The 24,351-nt window shown below is 49.0% G+C and overlaps 8 protein-coding genes across 8 annotated transcripts; 5 read left to right on the forward strand and 3 right to left on the reverse strand.

Moving 5' to 3' along the window:
* Positions 1–1,533: 1,533 nt before the first annotated feature.
* BDR25DRAFT_296862 (PFU-domain-containing protein) lies at positions 1,534–4,529 on the forward strand. The gene is made up of 3 exons (XM_033688963.1): positions 1,534–1,783; positions 1,867–2,320; positions 2,399–4,529. The coding sequence occupies exons 1-3, from the start codon at positions 1,736–1,738 to the stop codon at positions 4,222–4,224; spliced, it is 2,328 nt and encodes a 775-aa protein (XP_033541084.1). The 5' UTR covers positions 1,534–1,735; the 3' UTR covers positions 4,225–4,529.
* Positions 4,530–5,708: 1,179 nt separating this feature from the next.
* On the forward strand, positions 5,709–6,792 carry BDR25DRAFT_361751 (uncharacterized protein; the record flags this gene model as incomplete). The annotated part of the gene is made up of 8 exons (XM_033696474.1): positions 5,709–5,721; positions 5,756–5,796; positions 5,849–6,024; positions 6,064–6,183; positions 6,264–6,333; positions 6,387–6,455; positions 6,493–6,585; positions 6,613–6,792. 8 exons carry the CDS (start codon positions 5,709–5,711, stop codon positions 6,790–6,792), a joined length of 762 nt encoding a protein of 253 aa, XP_033541085.1.
* Positions 6,793–7,206: 414 nt separating this feature from the next.
* On the reverse strand, positions 7,207–8,528 carry BDR25DRAFT_296867 (formate/nitrite transporter family protein; the record flags this gene model as incomplete). The annotated part of the gene is made up of 4 exons (XM_033688964.1): positions 8,182–8,528; positions 8,003–8,123; positions 7,559–7,901; positions 7,207–7,426 (listed from the first exon to the last, which is right to left on the reverse strand). Exons 1-4 carry the CDS (start codon positions 8,467–8,469, stop codon positions 7,207–7,209), a joined length of 972 nt encoding a protein of 323 aa, XP_033541086.1. The 5' UTR covers positions 8,470–8,528.
* Positions 8,529–10,898: 2,370 nt separating this feature from the next.
* On the reverse strand, positions 10,899–11,746 carry BDR25DRAFT_242779 (uncharacterized protein; the record flags this gene model as incomplete). The annotated part of the gene is made up of 2 exons (XM_033685792.1): positions 10,899–11,567; positions 11,618–11,746. Coding segments are annotated over 2 exons (798 nt in total), but the record flags the coding sequence as incomplete, so codon positions are not given.
* A 365-nt stretch (positions 11,747–12,111) lies between these two features.
* On the reverse strand, positions 12,112–13,863 carry BDR25DRAFT_381359 (putative sugar transporter; the record flags this gene model as incomplete). Its single annotated transcript, XM_033697711.1, has 5 exons — positions 12,112–12,354; positions 12,406–12,910; positions 12,964–13,322; positions 13,377–13,712; positions 13,762–13,863. 5 exons carry the CDS (start codon positions 13,861–13,863, stop codon positions 12,112–12,114), a joined length of 1,545 nt encoding a protein of 514 aa, XP_033541088.1.
* Positions 13,864–14,399: 536 nt separating this feature from the next.
* Positions 14,400–16,445, forward strand: BDR25DRAFT_381369 (uncharacterized protein; the record flags this gene model as incomplete). Its single annotated transcript, XM_033697712.1, has 4 exons — positions 14,400–14,824; positions 14,876–15,658; positions 15,706–16,261; positions 16,311–16,445. Coding segments are annotated over 4 exons (1,899 nt in total), but the record flags the coding sequence as incomplete, so codon positions are not given.
* Positions 16,446–17,292: 847 nt separating this feature from the next.
* On the forward strand, positions 17,293–18,756 carry BDR25DRAFT_337501 (alkaline phosphatase-like protein; the record flags this gene model as incomplete). The annotated part of the gene is made up of 1 exon (XM_033693193.1): positions 17,293–18,756. The coding sequence occupies one exon, from the start codon at positions 17,293–17,295 to the stop codon at positions 18,754–18,756; it is 1,464 nt and encodes a 487-aa protein (XP_033541090.1).
* Positions 18,757–21,164: 2,408 nt separating this feature from the next.
* BDR25DRAFT_97671 (uncharacterized protein) lies at positions 21,165–24,176 on the forward strand. The gene is made up of 4 exons (XM_033699325.1): positions 21,165–21,576; positions 21,625–22,567; positions 22,625–22,810; positions 22,963–24,176. Exons 1-4 carry the CDS (start codon positions 21,574–21,576, stop codon positions 24,066–24,068), a joined length of 2,238 nt encoding a protein of 745 aa, XP_033541091.1. The 5' UTR covers positions 21,165–21,573; the 3' UTR covers positions 24,069–24,176.
* Positions 24,177–24,351: the final 175 nt, after the last annotated feature.

Genomic DNA, 24,351 nt, shown 5'->3' on the forward strand with positions numbered 1-24,351 from the left:
GGTGGTAAGATCTGTGGGTCGTAGGGCGGGATTTGTTCACACCGAACGGTGACCGAATCCTCGGTAGCAAAGCAGGCGTTTAGACGGGAAGTAACCGCAGAATGTAGGCGTGCGGATGATCTAATCTTAGGTCGAAAACAGAGTGATGATCCTGAGCAAAGAGGGCGCTGGACTCGCGCAAGAAAAAAAAGTCGAAATCCGGAGGGACGGGCAGGATCTTGTACCCTTGACTCCGTGAAGCGGCGCATGGTCTTGAGGGCGCAACAAATTTAATACCGTCCGCCTTTGACATCTGCCCAGGAGATCTGGACATGTATTTTAGCGAGTCACACGGTGCCAGACAGTGCCGCCATCAGCCCAAAAGCCAAGCTGACGCGCAAGACCGTTTTTGCCCACTCAGAGAGGCGAGGTGTCTGGCGCGTGTTGTACAGACGGAAATTCTAGAGCGAAACAGGACTGCTGACAAGCAGCGCAGGATTGGAACACCTCACGCGTCCGCTGCGTGCAGGAGGTGGCTGCACGAGAATTGAGCCAGATAGGCGTTCCACCTGGTGACTCCGAAAAGGAGAACTGCCCATTTTGAGGCGCAGACGTTGAAGACAGGCTGTCCTTGGAAGGACGCTCGAGTTTCCAACTAGCTACCTTGGCTACCTGTAATTCCATCCGTGCATGAATCTTTTGAGATTGTCGGTGAAACTAAAGGACCGCTCTCCGTTATGGAGGGCTTCACCTTTTGCGGGGTCTCTCAGATGGAATTGCAATTCCTGCTTTCGTCGCGCAACTTAATGTGAGGGTGCAAGGAAATCTAGGCCATGTCCACTGTTCGAGAGTGTCGATCTCTGCCCCTCTCAGCGTGTTCCAGATTCTCGACGGATATGCCGCTTGGCTGCAAACTTCTCCTTGGAACACCCTCGCCAGACCTTGGAGGAATATTGCCAGATCTGGATGCTAAATTCAGAGGATCCTTCGAAACCCTCACTATGCGGGATTATAACTGGCTGGGAGTGTGTTAGTTTTCAGCTTCACAGGGCTGGTGGCTTGCGGCTTGCCGCCGGCGGGCTGTCCGAAGCCTCATCCAAAGTTCCATCCATCGCGATTCGCAATTCACCGCCTTCTCTGCGGCGAGTCTGCGCGGGGTGCACGAAGTTCATTGTTCGAACTTTCACGTGAGAAGCGAGAAGGCTTCAGCCACAACCTGTGCGCTGGTGACTCGCTTTGAGGGAGAATCAGCTCCTGGCGGTGACAAAAGATGGAACCAACAGCGAACGTCCAGTATTGGTGTTTTGTCCTCCTGAAAGACATTCAATAAGCTCCAACGCAGTGAAACTGGAGAGCTGAGAACTATTTCGTTGCGTGCATGGGACCAAGACGCCAACAACAGCCTCACGACAGGCACAGAGACAGGCTAGAGGGCTGAGAGAGAGCAGCAGCAAACAGACAGGCAAACAGAAGCACCTAGATCTAGTACTAGTACGCTTACATAAGGTGTAAATATTGAGCCGAGACCAGGTAGCTACCACCACCGAGCCGCATCGACGCCCCTCCTCTGTCGACGTATCGTGCTTCCGCTCCGCCCAAGCTTTCCCAGACGCGTGCCCCCCCACCCCCCGCGCAGGAGACCGCGCAAGGCCTTTTACGCCTGCGGTTCATCCAAAAAGATTCTTTCCTCTCTTAGTGCCTCAATCCAGTCCTGCCTGTGGCACCACCCCGCGACCCAGTGAGTAGTCAACCAACCATGGGCGACTACAAGCTCTCGGCCTCTCTGCGCGGACACGAAGACGATGTACGTCCCCTCAAGCTCCGCCATAGACAAAGGAGCCTTTGTTTCCGTGTGCAAGCATGAACTAACTGCAACCTGTTCCCTAGGTTCGGTGTGTTGCGTTTCCACATCCTGACTTTGTCCTCTCCGCCTCTCGAGATCGTTCTGTCAGGTTATGGAAGAACGAACATGTCACCCCTCCAAGGTTCGACAGCACCATCGTCACGCACGGAACAGAGTTCGTCAATGCGGTCACGTTCATTCCGCCCTCCTCCAAGTACCCCGAAGGCCTTATCGTCTCCGGAGGCAAGGATGCAATTATCGATGTGCGAGCGCCCAGCAAGCTCCCTGAGGACAACGCGGACGGGTTATTATTGGGGCATGCTTCCAATGTGTGCGCCCTGGACGCCACCGCAGATGGCAGACTCATTATCAGCGGAAGCTGGGACGGCGATGCACGGGTCTGGGAAGTGGGAAAGTGGGACGCCGTAACTGTGCTCGAAGGACACACAGCTTCTGTCTGGGCTGTATTGGCATTGGACCACCGCACAATCATAACAGGTAGATGTCCCCTCAACTCCCCTCAGAAGCACCCTCAGCATACCTATAGCACTCTGAAGCTGACCAGAAGAACTATAGGCTGTGCCGACAAGAAGATCCGAGTGTTTCAGACAGCCACAACAGGTACCTCCAGTGTCTTTGTTCGAGCTATCGAGACAGGGGATGTAGTGAGGGCGCTTTGCACTGTCGATTCAAACAACCCATCAAATGCGCAATTCGCTTCCGCAGGAAATGACGCTGTCATCCGCTTGTGGCAGTTAAACGGCCGCCAAGTCGCTGAGCTGCATGGCCACGAGAATTTCATCTACTCACTGGCATCTCTCCCAGGCGGGCGTTTGGCTAGCTCTTCCGAGGACCGTACCGTGCGAATATGGCACCTCAATCAGTGCATCCAGACGATCACCCATCCGGCAATATCCGTCTGGTCGGTTGCGGCCTGTGCGCAGAACGGGGACATCGTTACCGGTGCAAGCGACCGAATCGTTCGCATCTTCAGCCAAGCACCGGGAAGCATCGCGGACCCCACTACCATCGAGCAGTTCAACAACTCCGTGAGGGAGTCTTCAATACCACAGCAAGCCGTTGATAACTTCAACAAGGAGAAACTGCCCGGGCCAGAGTTCCTTACACAGAAATCTGGCACGAAAGAAGGCCAAGTCCAGATGATCAATGAAGCCAATGGAAATGTCACCGCCTACCAGTGGTCAACCGCTGCCAACGAATGGCTGCTCGTAGGTACTGTGGTCGATAATGCCTCCAGTAGTGGACGAAAGATATCCTTCAACGGCAAAGAGTACGACTATTTGTTCGATGTCGACATTGAGGATGGCAAGCCCCCGCTCAAGCTGCCTTACAACCTATCCCAGAACCCTTACGAAGTCGCTCGCAAGTTCTGTGAGGATAACAAGCTTCCAATCACGTACTTAGATCAGGTAACGAACTTCATCGTCCAAAACACGCAGGGCGCCACTCTTGGACAATCTGGGCAATCTGGACCACAAGGCGCCGATCCCTGGGGCACGGAGTCGCGCTATCGTCCCGGAGATGTTTTTCCACAGACTGAAGCAGCGCCACCGAAACCACGCCAATCTGTATTGCCTCAGAAGCAATATCTTAGCATCTTGACCGCAAATCTTGGGGTTGTGTTGAAGAAAATCAAAGAATACAACCAGGAACTTGTTAATAGCGGACAGAAGGATCTGTCATTAAATCCCGATGATATTGACTGTCTGAATGAGGCAATCGATGATATGGAGAAAGAGACGGAACGCATTGATGCCAACGGAATTAATGCGATCCTCAAGACTGCCACTGGCTGGCCGCCAGAGAAACGTCTTCCTGGATTAGACCTTTTACGACTTCTAACAGCCTTAGAGGAGCCAATACAGTACCTCATCGCCACAGTGTCTTTCATCGAAGACCTCGAGGAGGCTGGCATCTTTGTCAGTTCAACCGTGGTCAACAACGCGATGATGGCTATTCGGTCTTTCGTCAACCTGTTCAACACAGAGTATGGAAGGGCCCACGCCGATAAGGAGTTCGATAGAATTCACAAAAATATCCACCAATTCATCACCTCCACTAACCGCAACCTAATTATCGCCATCACGACCCTCTATATCAACTACGCCGTCATGCTAAAACAATCGAAGGATGTGAACGCAGACCGCGCCCTCACTCTGCTTGATGATCTCTCAAAGATCCTTAGCACTGCAACTGACTCCGAGGCCGTGTATCGAGCGCTCGTAGCCACTGGGACACTCCTGCATCTTGGCGATGATTTCTGCGAGGCTGGCAGGGATGTCTTCTCGCTGGGAACCGCTGTGGCACACGCTCGAGACAAGGTGAAGGAACCACGGGTCAAGAACGTTGTAGCAGAGATTCAAGAGAAGTTGAAAGGATGAACATTTCAGTGCATAGACTCAAGTGAGTGTTCCTCTAACGTGGATATCTGCATATATTTGTGGGTTTAATTCTACGAACCTGCAGCTCGAGTTATTTTCGTTGATCTTCCGTCTCCACCACCTCGGAAACGCTTGATCACCATTGAGGCTCTGCGGCACGCACGGTTGAATTCGTCTGATTTGTATGATAAGAATACATAGGACAAACAGCTGAGCTGCATACGGGTGGCAAGGACCCAGCCTCAGCATTGCGAAAGTTACATTACCAGCGGGCATCATGAATGATGACGATCATCGAAACCAGCATATTAGAAATGTGTCTCAGTGTGACGTGCTTTCAAAACTTCATCTAATCACTCCGGCGTGACCTTAAGCATATTGCTGCATGCCAATGCAAGACCAATAGTTAGTTATGTCTCGGTGTCGTACGAGGCTCTCGCGAGAATATGACGGAATCGCATCAGAATCATGATTTTCAAGCTTATATCAACAACGCTGAACTGCGTCTTCCCGCCGCTCTCCGCCCTCCGCTTTGCTTAAGCCTCCGCCATTTTACCTAATCAGGGTGCATGTAGCGTGGCCCGACCTTCTGCCTCCTGATGATCACGTTTCATTGTTCCAAGGCGTTCATAGTCGGTGCTTGCAATGTCCGATGCGCCGGTGGGCTGCCAAGGGATGAGGGCAGCAGTGGCAGAGATGTACGTAAACTCGTCGTACGCTTTTCTAACGTGATAACCATTTGTTTTTCTTGTGCTTTCCAGACTGCTGGGTTTTGTTTGCGCGTCGTTGAGGCTTTCTAGGCAGGGCAGGGTTGTGTGGCTTGGGATATTGCCGCCAATGCGTCTCACTGGAAGAAGAGCTGAGGTCGGTATTTTGGATCCAAAGGCACCGATGAAACAGGGTTTGCCGCCGGGAAGTTTGCGAACGGAAGTGCTTCGCTTTCCGAGACGGATTTGGAGGAGATCTACGGATCCCTAACTTTCCACATTTTCTGCACTCTTCGCTCAACCTTCTGCTTTCTTTGTGGTTCACTGTGCTAGGGTGCCTTGCAGCATAGTGCCTTGCAGCGGGCGGGCATGAGGGTATATGAGATGAGATAAGAGATGTGAGTGGGGGAGTTGGATATCCCTTTGTAATTCAGTGTGGCTGATGGGCCAAACTGCACGAGAGGGGGTCTACCAATCACATCTCTGACATCAGGACTGACGGAGGTGGAGGTGTCAGGGTGCGGACATTTGAAGGGTTCAGTGAGGTAAGTGAGGTCATCGCTGAGGAATTTCCTATTGCTACCACTCTCTTCAAGGAACAGTTGTTTTCTGTCATTTCCTCACGATGAAGAGTTCGAAGTTCCAGGCGTCCATTCCATGAAGGATTCCGAGGCAGTTCCGATACCAAGCGAAACGAGAATGGCTTCACGAGTGGCATTCTTGCAGAGGATTGAGTTTAATATATCAAATATTAATGGCTAAAAAAGCACAGGTGTAATGCAAAAGAATGGTATGTTACCTCTTTTCCCTTCTTCACTAGCTAGCTTCGCGTTGGAAAGAATATGTGATACTCCATCCATACCAAGTCACTAAGTCTACTTAAAGCCTCTCCACCAACGCTCCAATCCCCGAACCAGCCCACCTCCATCCTCCCCTCAATCTTTAATGGCACCCTCGCCGTCTGCTTTCTCGATTCCGCAATGAGCCGAGACTACGACGACCGAAAACAAGGAGTTGGGCTGGGGCAGAAATGGCGTATTAAAACCAGCCGGTGCGAAGAATTCTTTGACAAAAGGGAAGGGGGTGGAGATGAGTGAGTTCCGAAGATGAAGTTGAATTGCACGCATGCGAGTACACTAGATTCAATTGACGTCAAGGCTTTGAGGAGGGTTGAAACGCCTGGAGATGTTGGCTCGGTGGTTTGGCCGAAGAATAGACTGAGTGAGACGTTGAGGAAGATTGGGAATATTGGGTGAAAGTAAATGAGGGCGTAGTTGGAAGTTTATAGGTGGAAAGTAGGTTGCCGATAGTAGATAGACACATAGGGGGGAGTAGAGAAAGGAAAGAAAGCCCGCAAGTGAGTTTGGTTTGGCATTGGTCACAAGGTATCCTCCCTTTCCAGGTTCAGCCTATATTCAATTCACTGTCTCTTCTTCCAGAGGACCGATCTAATAGGACTTGACTCCTACCCACATATATCATGGTTCATCCAAGGTGGGACATATGGGCACATTCATGAACAAGGTTTTCAGCAAACTGTCCCTGGTGCCCTCCATGTTAGAATCTTGATTTGGACAGATGGAAACTCAGATGGAACCCCGAAGCGCGAGACATAAGCGCATCATATGATTGGAAGCAAGATAATCTGCATCGGGTCGCAGAGGGCTCACACGGTTGGCAGCTGACATCCAAGCCTGACATCCAAGCTAAAGAAAGGGGACGGGATTTAATTCAGACATCAGCCGTTCCCTACGAAACAGGCAGCTTCGCTACGGGACTGTCAAACCCTCGTAGCGAGAATACCTGCATCTCAGCCGTATTCAGTACCCCAGGTATCCTAGGCAATTCAGCTTCCCCTTAGCTTGCTTCCTTACCCCTGTAGTAGGAGATTGGGCGAACGACAAGGGTAGAGTACCCACGGACCCGATATGTATAAAAATGGGTGATGCTAGCACACATCCTAAAGACTCGGCGCGAACTGCACTTTTACTGCTTACAGGATTCCCCCGCTTTCCATTCAACCCCAGATTTGTCGGAGGGGTTCCATTGCCCTCCTCTTCAGGATTTCCGGCTGACCATCGCATGTTGTGCAACATCGACGATAAGAAGCTGACTGTGTGTACGACCAGTTTCAGGGGGCAAGGAACTCTGCGGACGGAATTGATGATTATTAGCAAATAGATTCAGTATGTGTCTGCTCTCATATCTGCACATGGATAAATCCGCCAGTGCCCACAGTCATGAATTTCCAAATTTGGCGTCTCTCAAATCTAAACTAGGCTCTCGTTGAAACTCCAATGGTTGGTACATCAGCAACGTCCCTGCGGCGGTCATGGTTCTTGTACGAATACTCATTCCTCTCCTCATCGTCGGAATTCTTGCGCGGTCCTTTGACCTCAATGCCTTCGACTCGGTCGTAGTACATGCCATCGACAGGGATGTCTGGTTGCATGAGAATGTACATGTACCAGTAGTACGCTCCGCAGAAAAGGGCGCTGAAAAATTGCTCCAGTCAGCTTGATGTTTATTCCAGCGAAAGAGCTGAAAGCCAAGGTTACGGACTCGTAAATTCGAGTCCAAAGAATGCCATTTCTCGTAGCAAAGTCTCAAGAAATAGGATTTCTTACCCTCCAACAATATTCCCCAATCCCGCAGGAATAATCCCCTTCCAGACATACAACCCAACACTCAACTTCGGCGTCTCTAGCCAGATGCCCATAGGAATGAAGAACATGTTCGCGACAACATGGTCAAAGCCCAAACTAACGAATGCGTAGATGGGCCACCAGATACCAAGGACTTTGGAGGCCAGGTCGCGACCTTGCATGCCGAGAAAGCAGGCTAGACAGACGAGCCAGTTGCAGCCAATGCCACGAAGGAAAATTTCATGAAAGGTGGGTGTAACTTGCTTTTTGGTGACAAAATTGTGAACCTCAGTTCTGTAAGGCTCGGCTGAGAAGACCTCGCCATCTGGGAAAGCGTTAGTGTTACGTGGTAGTGTTTTAGAGACTTACGGGGATTTTACTTCAACGTAAGCCTACGCTGAGCGAGAAAATAGAAACCGGACTTACATCCAAAAATTATAGCAACGATGAATAATGAACCCGCAAGATTCCCCCAGAAAGTGATGAACCAATGGAGAAGCATATTATATACCGAGAGACGGCGATGAAGTACAGAAACTGTGGTATACTACCACAATACGGTCAGCAGCTATTAAATGAAATCGGGGACTCGAACCATTCCTTACCATGAATGTGCCAGTGCAAAGGTCCGCCCCAGTGAGGACGATCAGGACTAAACCATAGGGAAATACGAAGGCCCCCATCGTGCGAATTAACCCTGGAGCATTTTCTTGATACCAAGGAGCAGTATTCACACTGAGGCAACTGGCAGCCACGCAGGATAGAAGAGCTCCAGCAGAAACTGAGCTGAGGAATACTTTATCGAGCCGCATCTTGCCCTTCTTGACACCTGCACGAGATACTAGTTCAATGGTTTCTTGCGGCGTGTACGCGTTGATGCCGAGCGTAACCATTTTAACCCAGTTTTGGAAGAGATGATTTCAAAGAAAAGGCTGTCCTGAATCTCGCGGCGACGAGGCTGGAAAGCAGAAAGGAGCTCAACCAAGCATTCCCCCATCCTGCGCCGAGCAACGCCTAAGTCTTATCTCGACTTCAACTCTTCCCGCTGATGCAGAAATAATTCCGGATATCGCGGGGTAGTCTGCCCTCAGCTCCTTTCCTATGCATCCATTGGCCCTCGGTGTCAGATAAAACACCGGAGCCATCAGCTTACTGGGGCTACAATTCGTCCCATGACGTCGACTAGATATGCATTACCTTCTCCAGCCGGTAACTCTGGGGTACACCTAGTATTACAGGGGTCAAAGCCATCATCTTCGGAAGATGGTATTGATAGAGACGTAGCAGCGGACTTGTGTCCAGATGAAGGGAGGGATTTGAAACGTGACGGGGAAGAGAACGAATTGAAAGAAGAGGTTATGAACGATCAGCTTCAAGAAAACCAGGTTATGTCTAGCATCCCCTGCTAGGTTCCTTAATCTACCCCGCACTTGGATTTCGATAGATTGCATAGCGGAGGAAACGCTAGGTAGCGATCGATTACAGAGACGGAAGGTGCTTTGCTTTTAGAATATCCTTGCATTAGCAATTAGTTTGCACGTGGGTTGTCTCCCTAAACAACTGTTGAGAAACGTAGGGCAGTCAAACGTAGTTGTAATCCGTCCAAGCCACTATCTACTAGTGCCTGTACCTCTCTATACATCGTGGCTGCCCCTAGAGGCTCCATATCAAGACAACAGCCTTCCGCTGCACCATCACCCAGTTTTACAGTAGTCGAAGTTTTACTAGCCTTTGAATCTTAGAGTCGCCTATAGTAGCCGAGCTCAAACGTACGAGCGGGAAACCAATTGATGCAGAGTTTTTTTGTTGTTGGAAAGTTGGGGAAGTGTAACTGTAAGGAGGCGCCTTGTATTTGGAAAGAAATCTGTACAATTACAGGGATGGCTTAGGCCAACTTCAAGGCCTCGAGCGGTTTGTTCCCTCCAGATCCCAAAAGCGACTCGAATACTACTCCAACTGTATTAAATAATCCGGACTGATATGATGAGGGGGTCCGAGAGCAATAAGCTAAACCTAGAAATGAACCGCCTACCTCAGATACCTGAACCGTCTCGAAACCCCTTGAAATGGGCTCTCACAGAGTTTCTACTCCTCCCGTCTCTTTCTACTCGTTATCTTTTCTAGAACCGCAATCCATCTAAACCTTCATCACCGCATGATGCAATTCATTGTACAAACACAACTTCTCTTCAATCTCCGGAAATTCCTCACATTGAAGCTAATTACGTCCGAAAAGCCCTAATCATCACATCCCGAAGCGCTCAATTCTCCAGCGTCAGGAACTCAAAAATCGTAGCCACTGTATCTTTAGAGTCCTCCGTATCCTAATGATTCAAGGAGTCAGTGTCTAAATTTAAAACGCAGGCGCTCACATAGGCTTTTGATGTCGTATTTGTCGCTAAGGGCCTACATAAATGTGTGGATTAGGGAGGGAGGATACTTGTGCGATGCCGTCTATGCGTCCATAGACTCGGGATCCGGAAGGAAGATCTGGGGGATTTAACACTGTTTGGCTAACGAATTTACCTAGTGGATGTGAGCCACACAGTCGCACATTGCGGTATCCTTTAACGGTGGGTTTAAAGAGGAATTGTTGAGGTGACGATACAAGTATGGAAGGAGTCTTTGTAGTGCTTGTTCAGATTGTGGTTGCGATGGTAGGTCAGGGGGACGGCTGATCTGTTCACAGGGCCGTATTTGTCGTAATACAGGAAGTGAATCACCTGCCAGGAATGGAATTGAATCACTTGCTACTTCCTAAACGAACATTAGTATCCAGTAAGAAGGATGAGCTGAAAATGGGAAAAACAGTTCACTCTAGTATTTGGGAAGGTGTAGGCCTGCTTGAAGAGATGTGACACTGTACAGATAACGAATTTTGGGCATATTGGAGATATATTCGCCACGGGTGATAGCAAGATTTGAGGAATCTCCAGAGTTGTTTGCTCTACAAGGGAGTGTGAGGAATCCAGGTCAAGATAGAGGGCAACTTACCTCGTTAGAAGGTTGTTCGGCATAACAAACGCTACTATATTAGGAGTGGTAGACCAATGTGTTTTGAATATATGGGTTATAGTGCCCCTCGATTGGTTATGTTGGAATTCGAAGAGTTTTAAAAGAATCAGGACAGTGACTTGAACTAAGGGTAGATTATATAGAGTCTCTCCTAAACAGAAGTCACGTTTAGAATTTGGGAAGGTGGTGGCAATCCCGGCGGAAAAGCCCCAATGTTGCGAAACGCTTTGAAGGCCATTAGCAAGGAGTGGTATATTCCGTTGTCTCTCTCCGAGACTCTGAGTTCACCTCCGGTTTAGTCACTGCCCTAATCCTGCTTCGGCCACTCCTTCAGCATAGTGAGTGTCAAGTCGTTAAAGTATAGCAATCTCGCTTCAAATCCTGGAACTTTTGCCACGTCAAATCCGCAATATTTCTTAAGCGCCTTGACAACTTCATCTCTCAATCCTCGGTCCGTATCAGGGGTAGAGTCGTAGATATGGACTACCGCATCAATAAAGTCCTTTGAATCCCAGTGGTCATGAATAGTGTCGGCAAATTTCTTTTTGGACCATGCAGTAAGCTTCGGGATACCATATCTGTCTGCCATGGCATACATAGAAGCATGAATAAGCAGAGGATTCGTGACCTGAGCGATATGCGTCAAGTAGAACTCTCTCAACCAAGGGACTGCATCCATAGGTGCCCATTTTGGTCGGACAATGTCCTGCTGGGCGTTTCGGCATGGGTCAGGAGAAATGCAAGCGCAGCCACTGTTGTCGTGTATAGATTTATTGGCCGGCTGGTCATGACGTAGGTAGCGGTTGTGGATCACTGTGTCGTAGGTAGCTATTCCGCAACCCTTCGGCACCTTCGTAAGATTGGTGATGTTGAAACACGAGGTAGGGTCGTAGTCTCCAAGATAGAAGAAGGTAATCATGCGACGAGCCATATCGGGATCTTCATCGTGAAGCTGAACGTGATCGTTCTCAGCCTCCTTTGCACCGGGTTAATAGCCATATTAGAAGAACATAAACGGTAGAATACTTTTCCTGGAAATTGACATGCTTTCTGGAAGAAAGTAGAGCTGTGGCAGACAAAGGCCTTGTGAACGAGAAACGTGTCTGATCCACAGGTGACTGTTAAGTCCGAGTATTGCCCCAAGTTGATTGCACTAAATCTGAAATTACCACTCCTTTCTCCAATATGTAAAGAATAAATAAAACTACTCACTCAATAATGGCTGAGTGTGGCTGATCTCCCAACATTGTGCCGTATCTCAGAAGCTACCGCGTGAACTAAGAAGGTTTGTTTGGGATTGAGCTTGGTTGTGTGGCAATATCGAAATATGTAAGAGCTAGGAAGGGGCAATAAATAGTCAAGTAGGCGAAGAAATTAGCTTTAGTGGAGACAAATGTTTGCCTATGAAAGTGCAGGTAGGGCGAAGGAAATTCGGCCCAAGACTATTTGAATCGACGGGATTCGACATTCTCTTCCATTGCAAAACCACCATTTTCTGCCGGACTCAATTTTTGGCATCATTACCTGGTAGGTTCCTGGCCAAGTTCAACAGCAATGACCGCAGCCTTCCCACTATCCAGATCTGCTTTCGCTTCCTCAATATCCCGCCCCAGCCGGCTCTGGTACTTGACGCGGAATGCCCAAATACTTTCGTTGTTGAATATCTCGTCCATCTCTTCAAGCGTTCGGCCACGCGTCTCTTGAAATAGGAAGAATACATGAATCAAAGCAACCAACATAAGGGTCCCAAAGATCATATACATCTACATGACTGGTTAATGGAGACTTGCGACGGGGACGTGGAATCTACTTACCCTCCATTGTATGTGTTGAAACCCAGGTGGCGTGAAGAATGTGAGGGCGAAATTCCCCGCCCAATTACATGCTGTCGCAAATGACACTGACTTGCTGCGGATATACAAGGGTACAATCTCAGGAGGGTAGATCCAGCCCATTGGGCCCCAGGTCGTAGAGTAGAAGAACACAAACAGGTATGTGGAGGCAATGATCGCCTTCGACGCCAGGGGGCTGTCCACTTTCCATGCGATCGTCTTTACTCCGTTTAAGCCCCCAGGGATATAGTGGCCATATGCGGCCATGAGCGAACCTTGTGTAAAGTGCCAGAATGCGAGAATAATTGATCCGGCCATCATTACCTTACGACGAGACCACCTGTCGGCGAAGATGAGAGCAGGAAAGGTACCCACGACGAGGAGAACGTATTGAACAATCGCGGCGGTCAGGGTGGCCTTGGAGGTGAGTCCTGCCATCTGAAAGATGTAGACTATATAATAAAGAAGTGCATTGATGCCCGAGAATCTAAAGGATCAGCATAACATAGACAGAAAGGGGATGTCGGAGGGGACACTTGCTGGCTCCACACATGTGCGAATATGCACAAGTGAACACGAACGATATTCCGATTTTTGATCAACTCAGACCAACTCGTAGATCCATACGTGGCCTCTAGTTCAACCTGCTCTCTAATCTCCCGTAGTTCGGCTATGATGAGGGGATCTAGTCGATCGCCCTTTGCATGGAGAATGGCGAGCACATCGTGCGCCTCTTCCCACCTGTCTTTTGAGGCAAGCCAACGGGGAGAGCGTGGCATGAATGGGACAGCGAACAGCAACGCCCATGCTGGGATCATTTGCAAGCCCCACGGAATGCGGAAGGAGGCATTAGTGTCTAGGAAGGAGCATCCGTATTGGATGAAGTACATGATAAGTTCCTGGGTTTTGGTTAGCGCAGGTCTCACCCTCTTTTCTGTGGGGCCAAGTCATACCCCCCAAGTTATCATCCATTGTTGGAGGCATATCAGCCTGCCTCTCCGATGCGTTGGTGCGACCTCCGCAATATACGTCGGTCCTTGACTGGTAATCAGTCCGACAGCCATTCCATTCACCACGCGAGCACCTATCAGCATTCCCACATTCTGAACAGCGCACATCAGGGTCGATCCGACAATCCAGGTAATGGCTGCTACGAAAAGGGTATCTCGACGACCAAAGCGGTCACTGATGAAGGTTGAGATGATAGACCCAATGAGGGAGCCACCTGCCATGCTCGCGGTTATACCACCTTGCTTGACAGATCCGGGGTTGTTGAAATAATGCTTGTACTACAAAATGTCAACGCAATTCACTCTGATACATCAGCATGGGTGAAACCTGAGGCGTTCCTAGGATGCCCGCCATGCTTGTCACATCGAAGCCATGGATCAAGCCACCCAATGTCGCTAAAGAAGCGACCAAGTAGACGTTCGTGAGCATCCTCCTAAGTTTATACGCCAATAACGTGAAAGGTCTATGGCACGGACGATTCGATAGCTCTTTGGATAGAAGTCAAAACAGAGTGCGGTGTGGAAATATATATGCAACTATCCCAGAACATGGGGTATCCAGAACCCTGGACATGGTTCCCCGTAAGCATGGCATTAGATTTGAATGTGGAGGATCCCGAGTTAGTCGTCGTTAGTCAAGAGGTTGCAGCCGAGCGCGACAGGCCGACATTAGCCCCGACGATCCACTCTGCCAACCCCTTGCCAGTTCCCAGATTTCTCCACATCCTCCATTCCCTCCACTGTACCATGGTGAATGATTCGGATAATCGCAATGAGCCAGATACTACTTCGCAGAGTATCGGGCGAAGCCGTCGACGACCCGTCCATGGTACGTTCACACTCGGATTATGCCGAGGAGCTCCCAGTTAGGTTAGCCGCTAACAATACTTACTGACGCAGCTTGTGCAACTTGTCGTGCACGAAAGGTATATTGACAAAGCCCACCTTTAGAGATGTACCCACTAAGGCTTGGAACAGGTCAAATGCGATGAGCGCCCGAATGGGTGTTTCAACTGCGAAAAACTTCAGCTAAGCTGCCTCCCAGCCTCTCAAGGCACCAGTAATGAGAGCAATCCGGTTTCCAGGGAAGAAATAAACAATGTTAGAGTCACCGCCAGAACGAAACGGAAGCGAACATATCGCTCTTGCATCTCTTGTCGCGAATCGAAGGTTAAATGTTCTGGCGATAGGCCAACTTGCTCTAAATGCTGGCAGAAGGCCGCAATTTGCGTCTATGATGCTGAACCTGAACCCGTTTGGGTTCAGAGCATTGCTCCACTAACCTCCCATGCCCCTATTCACGAAACTAATTCTTCACAAGCACGCCTACCAGCTTCACATGGCGTCCCCTCTTCTCCGGCCGTTATAAATGAGAACTCTTCGATATCATGGTAAGTCGATAAACATTAGAATAATTGCCTTTTATTAATGTATTTGTACAGGCTCAGGGCTCGAGAACTTCCCCCCAAGCCTAGACTTACTAAACTTGTAGAGGCATTTTTCAGTAATGTCCATCCCATTCGAATATTTGCCTTCATCCATAAGCCGTCGTTCATGAAAAGTCTCGATCTAGGCCAACTTAGCGGAAATGAAGAGCAAGCGTTGCTCCATATAATATGCGCGTTAGGAGCTAGATTTTACGCCCTCGAATATCACGAGTCCGTAAGCACACTTCCACGTGAGCTTATCCAATCTGCAGGGAATCAATGGGCGAAGGCTGCAGAAGAGTTAATATTTGCCGAGTACAGCGCTATTTCCATTACAAGACTGATGGTGCTTGCACTTCTCCACGATTATGAGGCAAGGTTAGGGAATTATGCCCAATCCTTTATGCTCACTGGCCTGATAACTCGGATGTCTCACGCGCTCCAGATCAACCTAGAGCAGTCAACGGATCTTTTCTGTCGCGAGTCATCAAATCCTTCAGCCGACGTGACACTCAAAGAATCAAGGAGGCGGCTCATGTGGGCATGCTACATGGTCGACGTATGGGCTGGCAGTGGGGTGGACCAACTTACGCTCTTGAACGAGGCTGATATCAAACTCCAACTGCCTTGCAATGAGCGTAACTTCCTTTTGCAAATCCCATGTGTCACAGAGTGCCTCCAGGCTCATCGAGTTCTTGATTTCATTTCCCCTCAAGATATACCTGTAAAGCCAGGGGAAAACATGGGTATATCTGCCTACTATATTAGGATAGTAAACATCTGGCAAAAGGTCCTCCGGTAAGTAAATATCATGAAAGGTTAGTCCATTTGATTAACGCTTCTAGCTTTGTGAAACATTTGGATGAGGTGCAACCGCCCTGGTTACCAAATTCGGAGTTCATTCTATTATATCAAAGAATAACAGCTTGGAGAGAGAACTTACCATCGGTTTTGGAGTGGAACCCTGACAACATATATGTCCGCCGCGAATCTTCCCAGCTTGGCGCCCTCTTTTTACTGCATATCATGTGCCACCATGTTATATGCGACCTCTACAGGATTTCCTTTCCTGAATTGTTCAAAATTCGAGAAGCGTTCCCATTTCCTCCCGAGCAGCAACCTTTTGTGTCTCATCTTCAGTTGGTTTGCTTCGAGAATGCCCAACGGATTGCAATCCTGTTCTTTACTACTTTGCAGCATGGTGCGAAGTATCTAGCGGACCCGATTCTACCTTCGTTTGCGTACAACAGCAGCCGTGTGATGCTCTACTACTTGGCGCGAATCCTTGATCGTTCGAAACCGGAAGCTAGAAATGTCATCAAGGAAACAATGGATCTCATTCGCAGCAATAACAAATCTTTACAGGCAATGGCAATGATGTATCCTCTTGCAGAGCCGTTGGTATGACTCCTTGCCTAACTTCCTTTTGCATGACACTTACCGTCCTCAGTACATCACTGCAGATCGCTGGCTTGATAAAGTTCGCAGAAGTTTCACCCGCATCGACATGACCGCATATTTGGGGCCCCAAGATCCGTCAGACTTAAACGAAGTAGAATCCCCTCAGGAAGTCAGGTATGCCTAGCCTAGCCTACAAACTGGAAGGCTTTTAATCTACTCACACACAGATAGTGACCCAAGCCCGTCCAGCACCATTGAGCCTGTTCCCGATCATCAACTCAATCCTCTATCGATGTTCCGTCTTACTCGGAAGACATTACGAGAGAGACAAGAGTCCGATCATGTTTCGATTGCGTCGAATCCTCAATCTCTGAATGCCTCGCCAAACAATATCCATAATCACCTCGAATCATCATCCTCGACTCGACATCTACCACACCCCGAAGTACAACCCATTGCGGTTGACTTTCCAGCTCAAGCAGCTGCGCCAGAGCTACTGCTCGGAAATCCGTATTCGGAGATTGTACCGCCTAACGTCGAGTTCCCTACGTTTGACTTAAACGAGCTACATAATTTCTTCGACTGGGATGTCAGTGAGTCGATGCCTATGGCTTCCAGCTTCGAGGGTGTAGGCCCACTTGGGTGGGTGGAAAATATTGGAAATTTGTAATGACTATTAAGCGAACCTCTAAAGAACAACAGTAACTACAATTCACTTCAAATCAACATGACTCGGCGAATTCCATTGCGCAAGAAGCGAACAGGAAGACGTGCGAAGGATATGGGCGATTGGTTCCACCAATGCGACGAGCCGAGCAGCAATGCGGGTCATCGGGAACGAACCACGCTTGAGAACAGGCCTCTGGCGATCTTTGCGCCTGACTGAATGGTCACACTGAAGGGACGGTACTACGTCGAATATTGAAATAGCATCATCGCGTTGAAGGTACAGTTTACCATTCTCCCTGCCACACACTTGTCCTCTTCTTCTTCCATTTTCAACACACTTGACGTTAGCGCAAACGACCATCATGGCCCCAAAGAATATCCTCCTCATGATCGCCGATGATCTTGGTTATCATCAAATGAGCTGCTACGGCAGCAGTACGATTCGAACACCCAATCTAGACAAATTCGCATCATCTGGAGTTAAATTCGACATGGCATTTACCAGCACTGCGTCCTGTAGTGGGAGCCGGACAGTAATCCAAACTGGGTTGCACACGCACCAAAACGGATCCTACGGTCTGGTTGGCGAAGGCAACGGTTTCCAGACATCTCCCAATATTGAGACAGCTCCCGAAATCTTCAATGAGCTCGGTTACAAAACTGGTATCCTGGGAAAAGTTCACGTTGCGCCCGAGAGCAAGTATCCGTGGCAGGTCAGGGAAGAAAGCGAGTCAAGAAACGTGGCTATGATTGCAGATCGCGCAGAAGCGTTCTTTAACTCTTCGAAAGAAGAGAACAAATCTTTCTATCTCACGATTGGCTTCGTTGACCCTCATCGCCAACTCGGGATAAGAGGCGGATTTGGCAATGTGGAAGGAAACCACGATCCCAGAATTAAAGACCGTATCTTCAAACCCGAGGATGTTGAGATTCCACCTTTCCTCAGCGATCTGCCGGAAGTGCGACAAGAGCTCGCTGAATACTACCGTTCAATCCACCGCATGGACCAGGGCGTTGAAATGATCCTCGCAGCTCTCGATCGCTGTAGTCTTACAAGCGATACACTAGTGTTATTCCTGAGCGACAACGGACCGCCCTTCATAAACTCAAAAACCACTCTCTACGATGCCGGGATCCGTCTCCCATTCCTCATACGCGTCCCTGGTCAAGCATCCAACACCGTAAACCCAAACCTAATATCTTACACGGACATCCTTCCCACCTTCATCGACTGGGCCGGCCACTCCTCGCGTTCTCAAAAACCCGGTACAGCACATCCTCGTCTTGGACGCTCCATCTTGCCAATCCTCATCAGCATCCAAGAAAATCCAAACTGGAGCAGCGTATTTGGCTCGCACACTTTCCACGAGATCACCAATTACTGGCCTACGCGATACATAAGAACCCGTCGCTTCAAATACCACCGAAACGTTTGCTGGCGTCTTGACTTCCCCTTCGCCATGGATCTGTATGCTTCCTTATCCTTTGAAAGTATCCGCAACGCACCCAATCCCACAATCGGCCAGCGGCCTCTCAGCAACTACATCTTCCGTCCTGCGGAGGAGTTATACGATCTCGCCCGAGATCCCGCGGAGGTAAGGAATATCGCTGGGCTGAAAGAGTATGAGAGTGTGTTGAGGGATATGCGGGCGCAACTGGAGAAGTGGCAAGAGGAAACGGGGGACTTGTGGCTTTGGAGGGATGGGACGAGCATCATAAGGTATAAGCAGCATGGGTATGGGAGGGAGGGGTTGAGGATCCCAGATCGGTTCGATTTCGAGGTGGAGAGGCCGGGGAATAGGGCTGGGCCGGCGGTGAAGTTGTAGATTATGAGTGGTTTAGATATAAACTTTCGCTCTTTTGTGGACTCGGAGTTAATGGTGAGATTTTTTGTACCTAGAACTATGTGGGCGTATATGATAGATGCTTATGCGCAGAGTCCTCTAGGAAGTGTTATTGATGCTTCTACGCAACCGACATTAATGAGTCATGAAATATATGCGGGCCATTTCGTGAGGTAGCGAACGGAGAGTTGCAGTGGTGAGAGGACTGCGGAAATAGGGTTCCGAAGTAGCTGTCCTTTCCGCTTGGTTAGAAATAGTCGGTTCTACCCGACTTTCCCACGTCCATATCAAAGCAGCATGTCAAAAATAAACAATTCAGTTTCATATAATCCCAATATCACTACGTTACATGCCCTACTTCTTCTCATCTTAGCACACCCTCAAACTAGCCTCAAAATCCAAAAAGAACCTATCGCACGTGCACATCGAACACGGGACCAAACGTGGCCTAGAGAATGGTTGCTTCTTCTTGATTGAGTATCATCCTGAGCGCAGGGGCTACGCTAATCTTCTCTGTATCGGTGGAAATTGACCAGGCGTCCGAAGGCGATAGTAAAATCAGTTAGACCATATCTATATGGCAAGTATGGGGAGATATTTGGTGGTGAGGTGATGGAGTCATGTGCGCGCACGGGGGTGCGTCTAGTGGGAATGGATGTATGAGTGAATTTGCGAACGGTAGAGGCTGAGACACCGCTAGACGGTTGGCTGTTTACTATAATGACTGCAGAGATAGAAGCCTTCTTGTGTACTCTGATTGAGGCCCGTTACATTCAAACACATTTCAATTGGCTTAAGCAGCTTAGACGTATGCCGCGGTTGGACTACACGAACGCAATTCCTCCTTTGGAAATATCTTATTAGTATAGCTAATTTACCTCGAACACGGCGTCTTAATCGGGTCAATGCCTGCAAGTTAACTACGGGAATTTTGCTAAAATATTCTCAATCTGCAGTCAACGCCTTTGGTCCGGCAACATATGAGAATGTACGAGGGTAGTGGAGTGATGGGAAGTCTTAGCGAAAGGAAATAGGGATTCTTTTACTATCTTCGGGTCATGGAAATCTCATAATGGAGAACATTGAGGGAGGTCAGGCTAGCGAGTCTGGAGATTCGAGCACTTAATTCGGCAAAATTACAGCTTGCAAATATCCCGAAAAAGGAAGCATAGGGTTTTAGGAGGTATTTATAAATTGCAATTGTATGGTCTACAAAGGGTAATAATCCAAGTGAGGCTCTTCCTCCACACAATCCGCCCAGTATATGGACCCTGGTTGGGACTGTACGGTGCATGGTGCCACATCGTGTGCTAGAGCTTAAGATATAACACTTCAATGTATCATCACAACTGGTGGAGTTTATTAAAGTTCCTTATGGTCTTGCCAAACTCAATTGCCATCCATCCAGACCGAGCGCCTTATGAAAGATCCAAAAGAGTCGAGAAATGCACAGGGAGATGCGGACTCCATCACATCGAAGGACGCATTGAATTTTTGTATGCAGCTAGAACAGCCATCAGCTGGTGCCTCATAAAAGGGACAGGAGAGCAGGGACTTACAGTCGAAAATTGCCTTGGTAGAGACGACCCTATCCTTCTTTGATTCCATCTTTGTCTCCTTGTTCAGCAAGGCATCGGTTGATCTGGTGGAGTCTGTGGAGCTCCGGGAGCTCACTCGGTAGAATGGAAGTTTACCCTTCTCTGGTTTGGTGGTGCCATAGCTAGCATTGCTGGTGTTGGCGTTGTTGGAGGTGAAGGTGGAGTTTGCCATGACTTGGAGTTTGTTGAGTGATGTGAAAGATCTGAGAGATGCAGAAATAGATTGAGTTAATAGAGATAAAGGCTTCGAAAATATAGAAGACGATGCTAAGAAGCAGCTCAGCAAATCGACGGTGGTGATGACAAGGATGTAGCGGGGGTTAGATACAGGTGAATATTCTGGTGAGGAGCCAACACCTTTCCGTACAGATTTGGCTCTTATATAGATTCATTATACCTACGGAATTACCATCGGAAGCCCTACCCATTTCTCAGCAGTGACGACGTCTGCCAACCAGACCGACGTAAAAGCTGATGCCTGAGATGCCTCAACGGCGCTGGTTTTGCATTAGTAAGTCCGTAAGTCGCATTGCTGCCTGAATACGTTTGTAGCAAAGCTTACGCTCCAGCAGGGTTGATGTACGGATCCGGAAGACGTGAATAAAAAAGAGTCTGGGGTTAATGGTTGCGTACATGTCATCTGCCTCCAACGAACGAGTGGACGAATCAAAGGAACTCCGAGCGCGAACTCCGCAACTTTGATCCAATCAAGAAGGTGAGCTTCACTTAACCCAAGTGGGCGTTAGCTCGAAGGAGGTTGCTGACTGCTTGGCCCGTGCATAGTTTGAGGCCGCTCCAACTCCTGCGGAGTTCGAACACCGAAAGCCGCGATATCCTCACCACCACTCTTGAAGGTGCCGGCTTGTGTGTTATCATGCCGTTCAATTTCTTGCGCACTTCGTTTGCTGAAGTCTTGTGCGGATCAAAGATCCAGAGTGTGACCCTTTTGCGAGCCCTCCCGCCGTCCAATTGCTTGCCCACGACGGCAACTCTCAGGCTTCACATTACGCAAGATATTGAAAACTTGAAGAAGTCTTCTATCAATTGAGGCATTGCGTGGCTAGTTGTGATAGCTGTATTGCCCTTTCAGGTGACCTGCAGTCGTCAGCTGCCATTGCAAGCCGAATGTGAATGTTTAGAGTAACGCTAGACACTACTAACCTCGACTCGCAACAATTCGGCGACTTGGTTTCCCCTCATTATGGTATGAAGTGGTATATCACCAACCAGGCTTAAGTTGACAACTTTTCAGACTCGCTTTTGCTTCCCGTCAAGACTCAGAATGTCGCACCAAAGCAGAAGGCTAAACACTTCCTACCGCCGGAACGGCAAGCTTCAATCCTGTGAGCCATGTCGTAAAGGCAAACTCCGATGCGATCATATGATGCCGACATGCGGGCGGTGTGCACGCCGCAACAAGCCCGAACAGTGTGTCTACCATCCCGCTCCATTGACAAAAACCACCACCCTGCCAACTCCGCATGCTACGGAATCATCGGGGAGTCCGCCGTCAGTGGCTGCTACCTATGACTTCAACTCTGCGTCATTCTCGAACCTCCAATTCCCTCCCTTTGACAATACTCCTGTTTACCAGCCAAGGGTCCCACGAGCCAGTAGTCTACCAGCCCAGCCATGGTCATCAAATCATCAACCGAGTATCGACGACCTCGCCCGAAGGCCTCCATGTTATCCGGACAGCCAACTTAGAGGTGGTTCTATAAGCTTCCAGCAGACGGCAGGCTTTGTGTCCCATTCTGCTATTTTAAATGAAAACGAAAGCAGCATTGGCATACTTCCGCCAAACTCGGCCGCCAATCAATCTGTTGTCTCGCAATACCACATCGAGAAGGGAGTGGCCATCCTCACCTTGTTGAAAGACTTTCCGCAGATTGACAAGTACATCGACAAATGGTTCTCTCTCACCCGAGGCATCATCATCATCGAGCCGATGGTGCGGATGTGGGCCGCTGGTATTTGGTCAGCATGGCATAAAGTGCTTGAGAGTCAGAAGCCCGAAGGGCTCAGACAAATGTCTGAGAAGGTGTGGGCTAATACAATGAAACCGGTAACGGCTATTCTCAACCAGAATACGACCCCACAAGAGTTTACCACGAGGACTACGGGCGAAGACCTACGTTGGGAGGTAGTGGGAATGATTCTCACCTTGATTGGGCTCCTTGCTCAGAGCCTCCAAGGTGTGTAACTCCAACTGTTCGGATTAGAGTTGATTGAGACTGAAATCTTTACTCTAGATGGCGACCCAATATTCTGCTCCCATGACGACCCACCTGTTGACCGGGCTGCTCTGGCGGTACGAATGTACAATGCATCAGAAGCTTGTATCGGTTTCTGTGCAGATTTTGACATCATGAATGATCTTTATTTGTGGCTGTTGTACGAGTATACCGTGGTATATTGTAATTTACACGCAAGAGGGAGTAAGTTACTGCCCTATCCATCCTCCAAATGCATATCAAGAGAATAGCGCAGATTGGAGCTCATACAAGTTGAATAATTTTGAACTCTGAGGGCAAACTGCAATTCTATCCTGTATCTCGACTCCAACGTTTACTGATGCCTCCTCCTTCAGGTTATTCCAACTGGCAAAAATCCGGATACCTTGCGACCGCTCTTGTAGCCTTTGGCCTTCATCAAGAAATCAAAGTCGACGAAAACACTCCATTCTTCATGGCAGAACTACGTAAACGCCTCTTTGTCTCCTGCTATGAGAACGATAAATTCTCGGCATCCTTCGTTGGCCGTCCCCCCAGACTGACTCGTCAATACTGTCGCATCCAGCTGCCTTTGGACCTGAGCGACGCACAAACAATGTCCGATGGGTTGGACCTTGACAATGCACTTTCAAACCTCGACGCAAATGGATGGAACCAGCGCGGAGCTATTCATCACTGCACGTTCGCTCGAATATTTGCTTCCAATGCCCTGATAACTGAGGAAATACTCGAGATCTCCCTCGGCTTCTTATCCACTGAAGAAATCGTTTCTCGCGCCGCGGACATCGAGGCACGCGCAATCCTCCTCTGGGAGAATTTCCCATCCTTTCTCCGTGTTGACCCCGAAAATCCATGGGACATCAAGCGCGCACCGATCGAGCTCCTCTTTCTCGCCTATATCCGGCTTGCTGATCTCGGACACCATTTCCTACTGCAACGCACCTTAATCAAGAAGGTTGGCGCGGACTCAACGAAATTACTCACGGTGTCAAGGGAAATGTTTTCTTTCATACTAGTGCTTACAAACAACAGAGGGTCACTGCGGGATTTCCAAATCGATTTCTCGCAATTACTGTGTATGTACGGCATCCCCTCAGCAGCCGTCATTGCCGTCGAACTTCTCCACCAAGAACAAAATTCCTCAGGCACATCCGCCCCTCTCCCTCGCTCTGATACTATTCAAGATCTCTCCACATTTGTTGCGTGCTTGGGATGTGTAAGGCCAGAGAGTGGCGGATATCCAATCTGCGACCGAGGTCGAAAATTCTTGAAGAGAATCCTTGATACGATATTAACACCAGCGCCGCTCATCAGTTCGAATTCGGATACCGAAGTTCTTGGCGATACTAGCTTTACAACTCCACTGTTTCAGACCGGAAATAATGGAGAGTTTATGCGGTGGTTGGAAAGTATGGAATGGGAGCAGGAGAGCTGGGTGAATTTTAATCAGATCCAGGCGTGATCTTCTCTTTCGACATTTGGGGGTTCAAATTACTATGAATGGACTTGGAATGCCAGCCACGTTTCTGTTTCAGTTCTGGGTATCTCTTGTCAACTATGTCCCGGTCTCTGTTTCCGTTATGACTCGCCCCGGAAGAAGTAGGAATACTGAAACAATGGCACCATATCCCGCCGTGTTGAGGTACGCCAAGCTTCAATCTACCGTTCAATCAGGAGATGGTGAGGTGCGGCACAGTAGGAAGAAATGATTTACGCGCGTGCAATGATAGCGTTCGGCGCTTACA

The sequence above is a fragment of the Lindgomyces ingoldianus genome, assembly GCF_010093535.1.
Source record: "Lindgomyces ingoldianus strain ATCC 200398 unplaced genomic scaffold BDR25scaffold_47, whole genome shotgun sequence".
In the NCBI taxonomy this organism is placed as follows: Eukaryota; Fungi; Ascomycota; class Dothideomycetes; order Pleosporales; family Lindgomycetaceae; genus Lindgomyces; species Lindgomyces ingoldianus.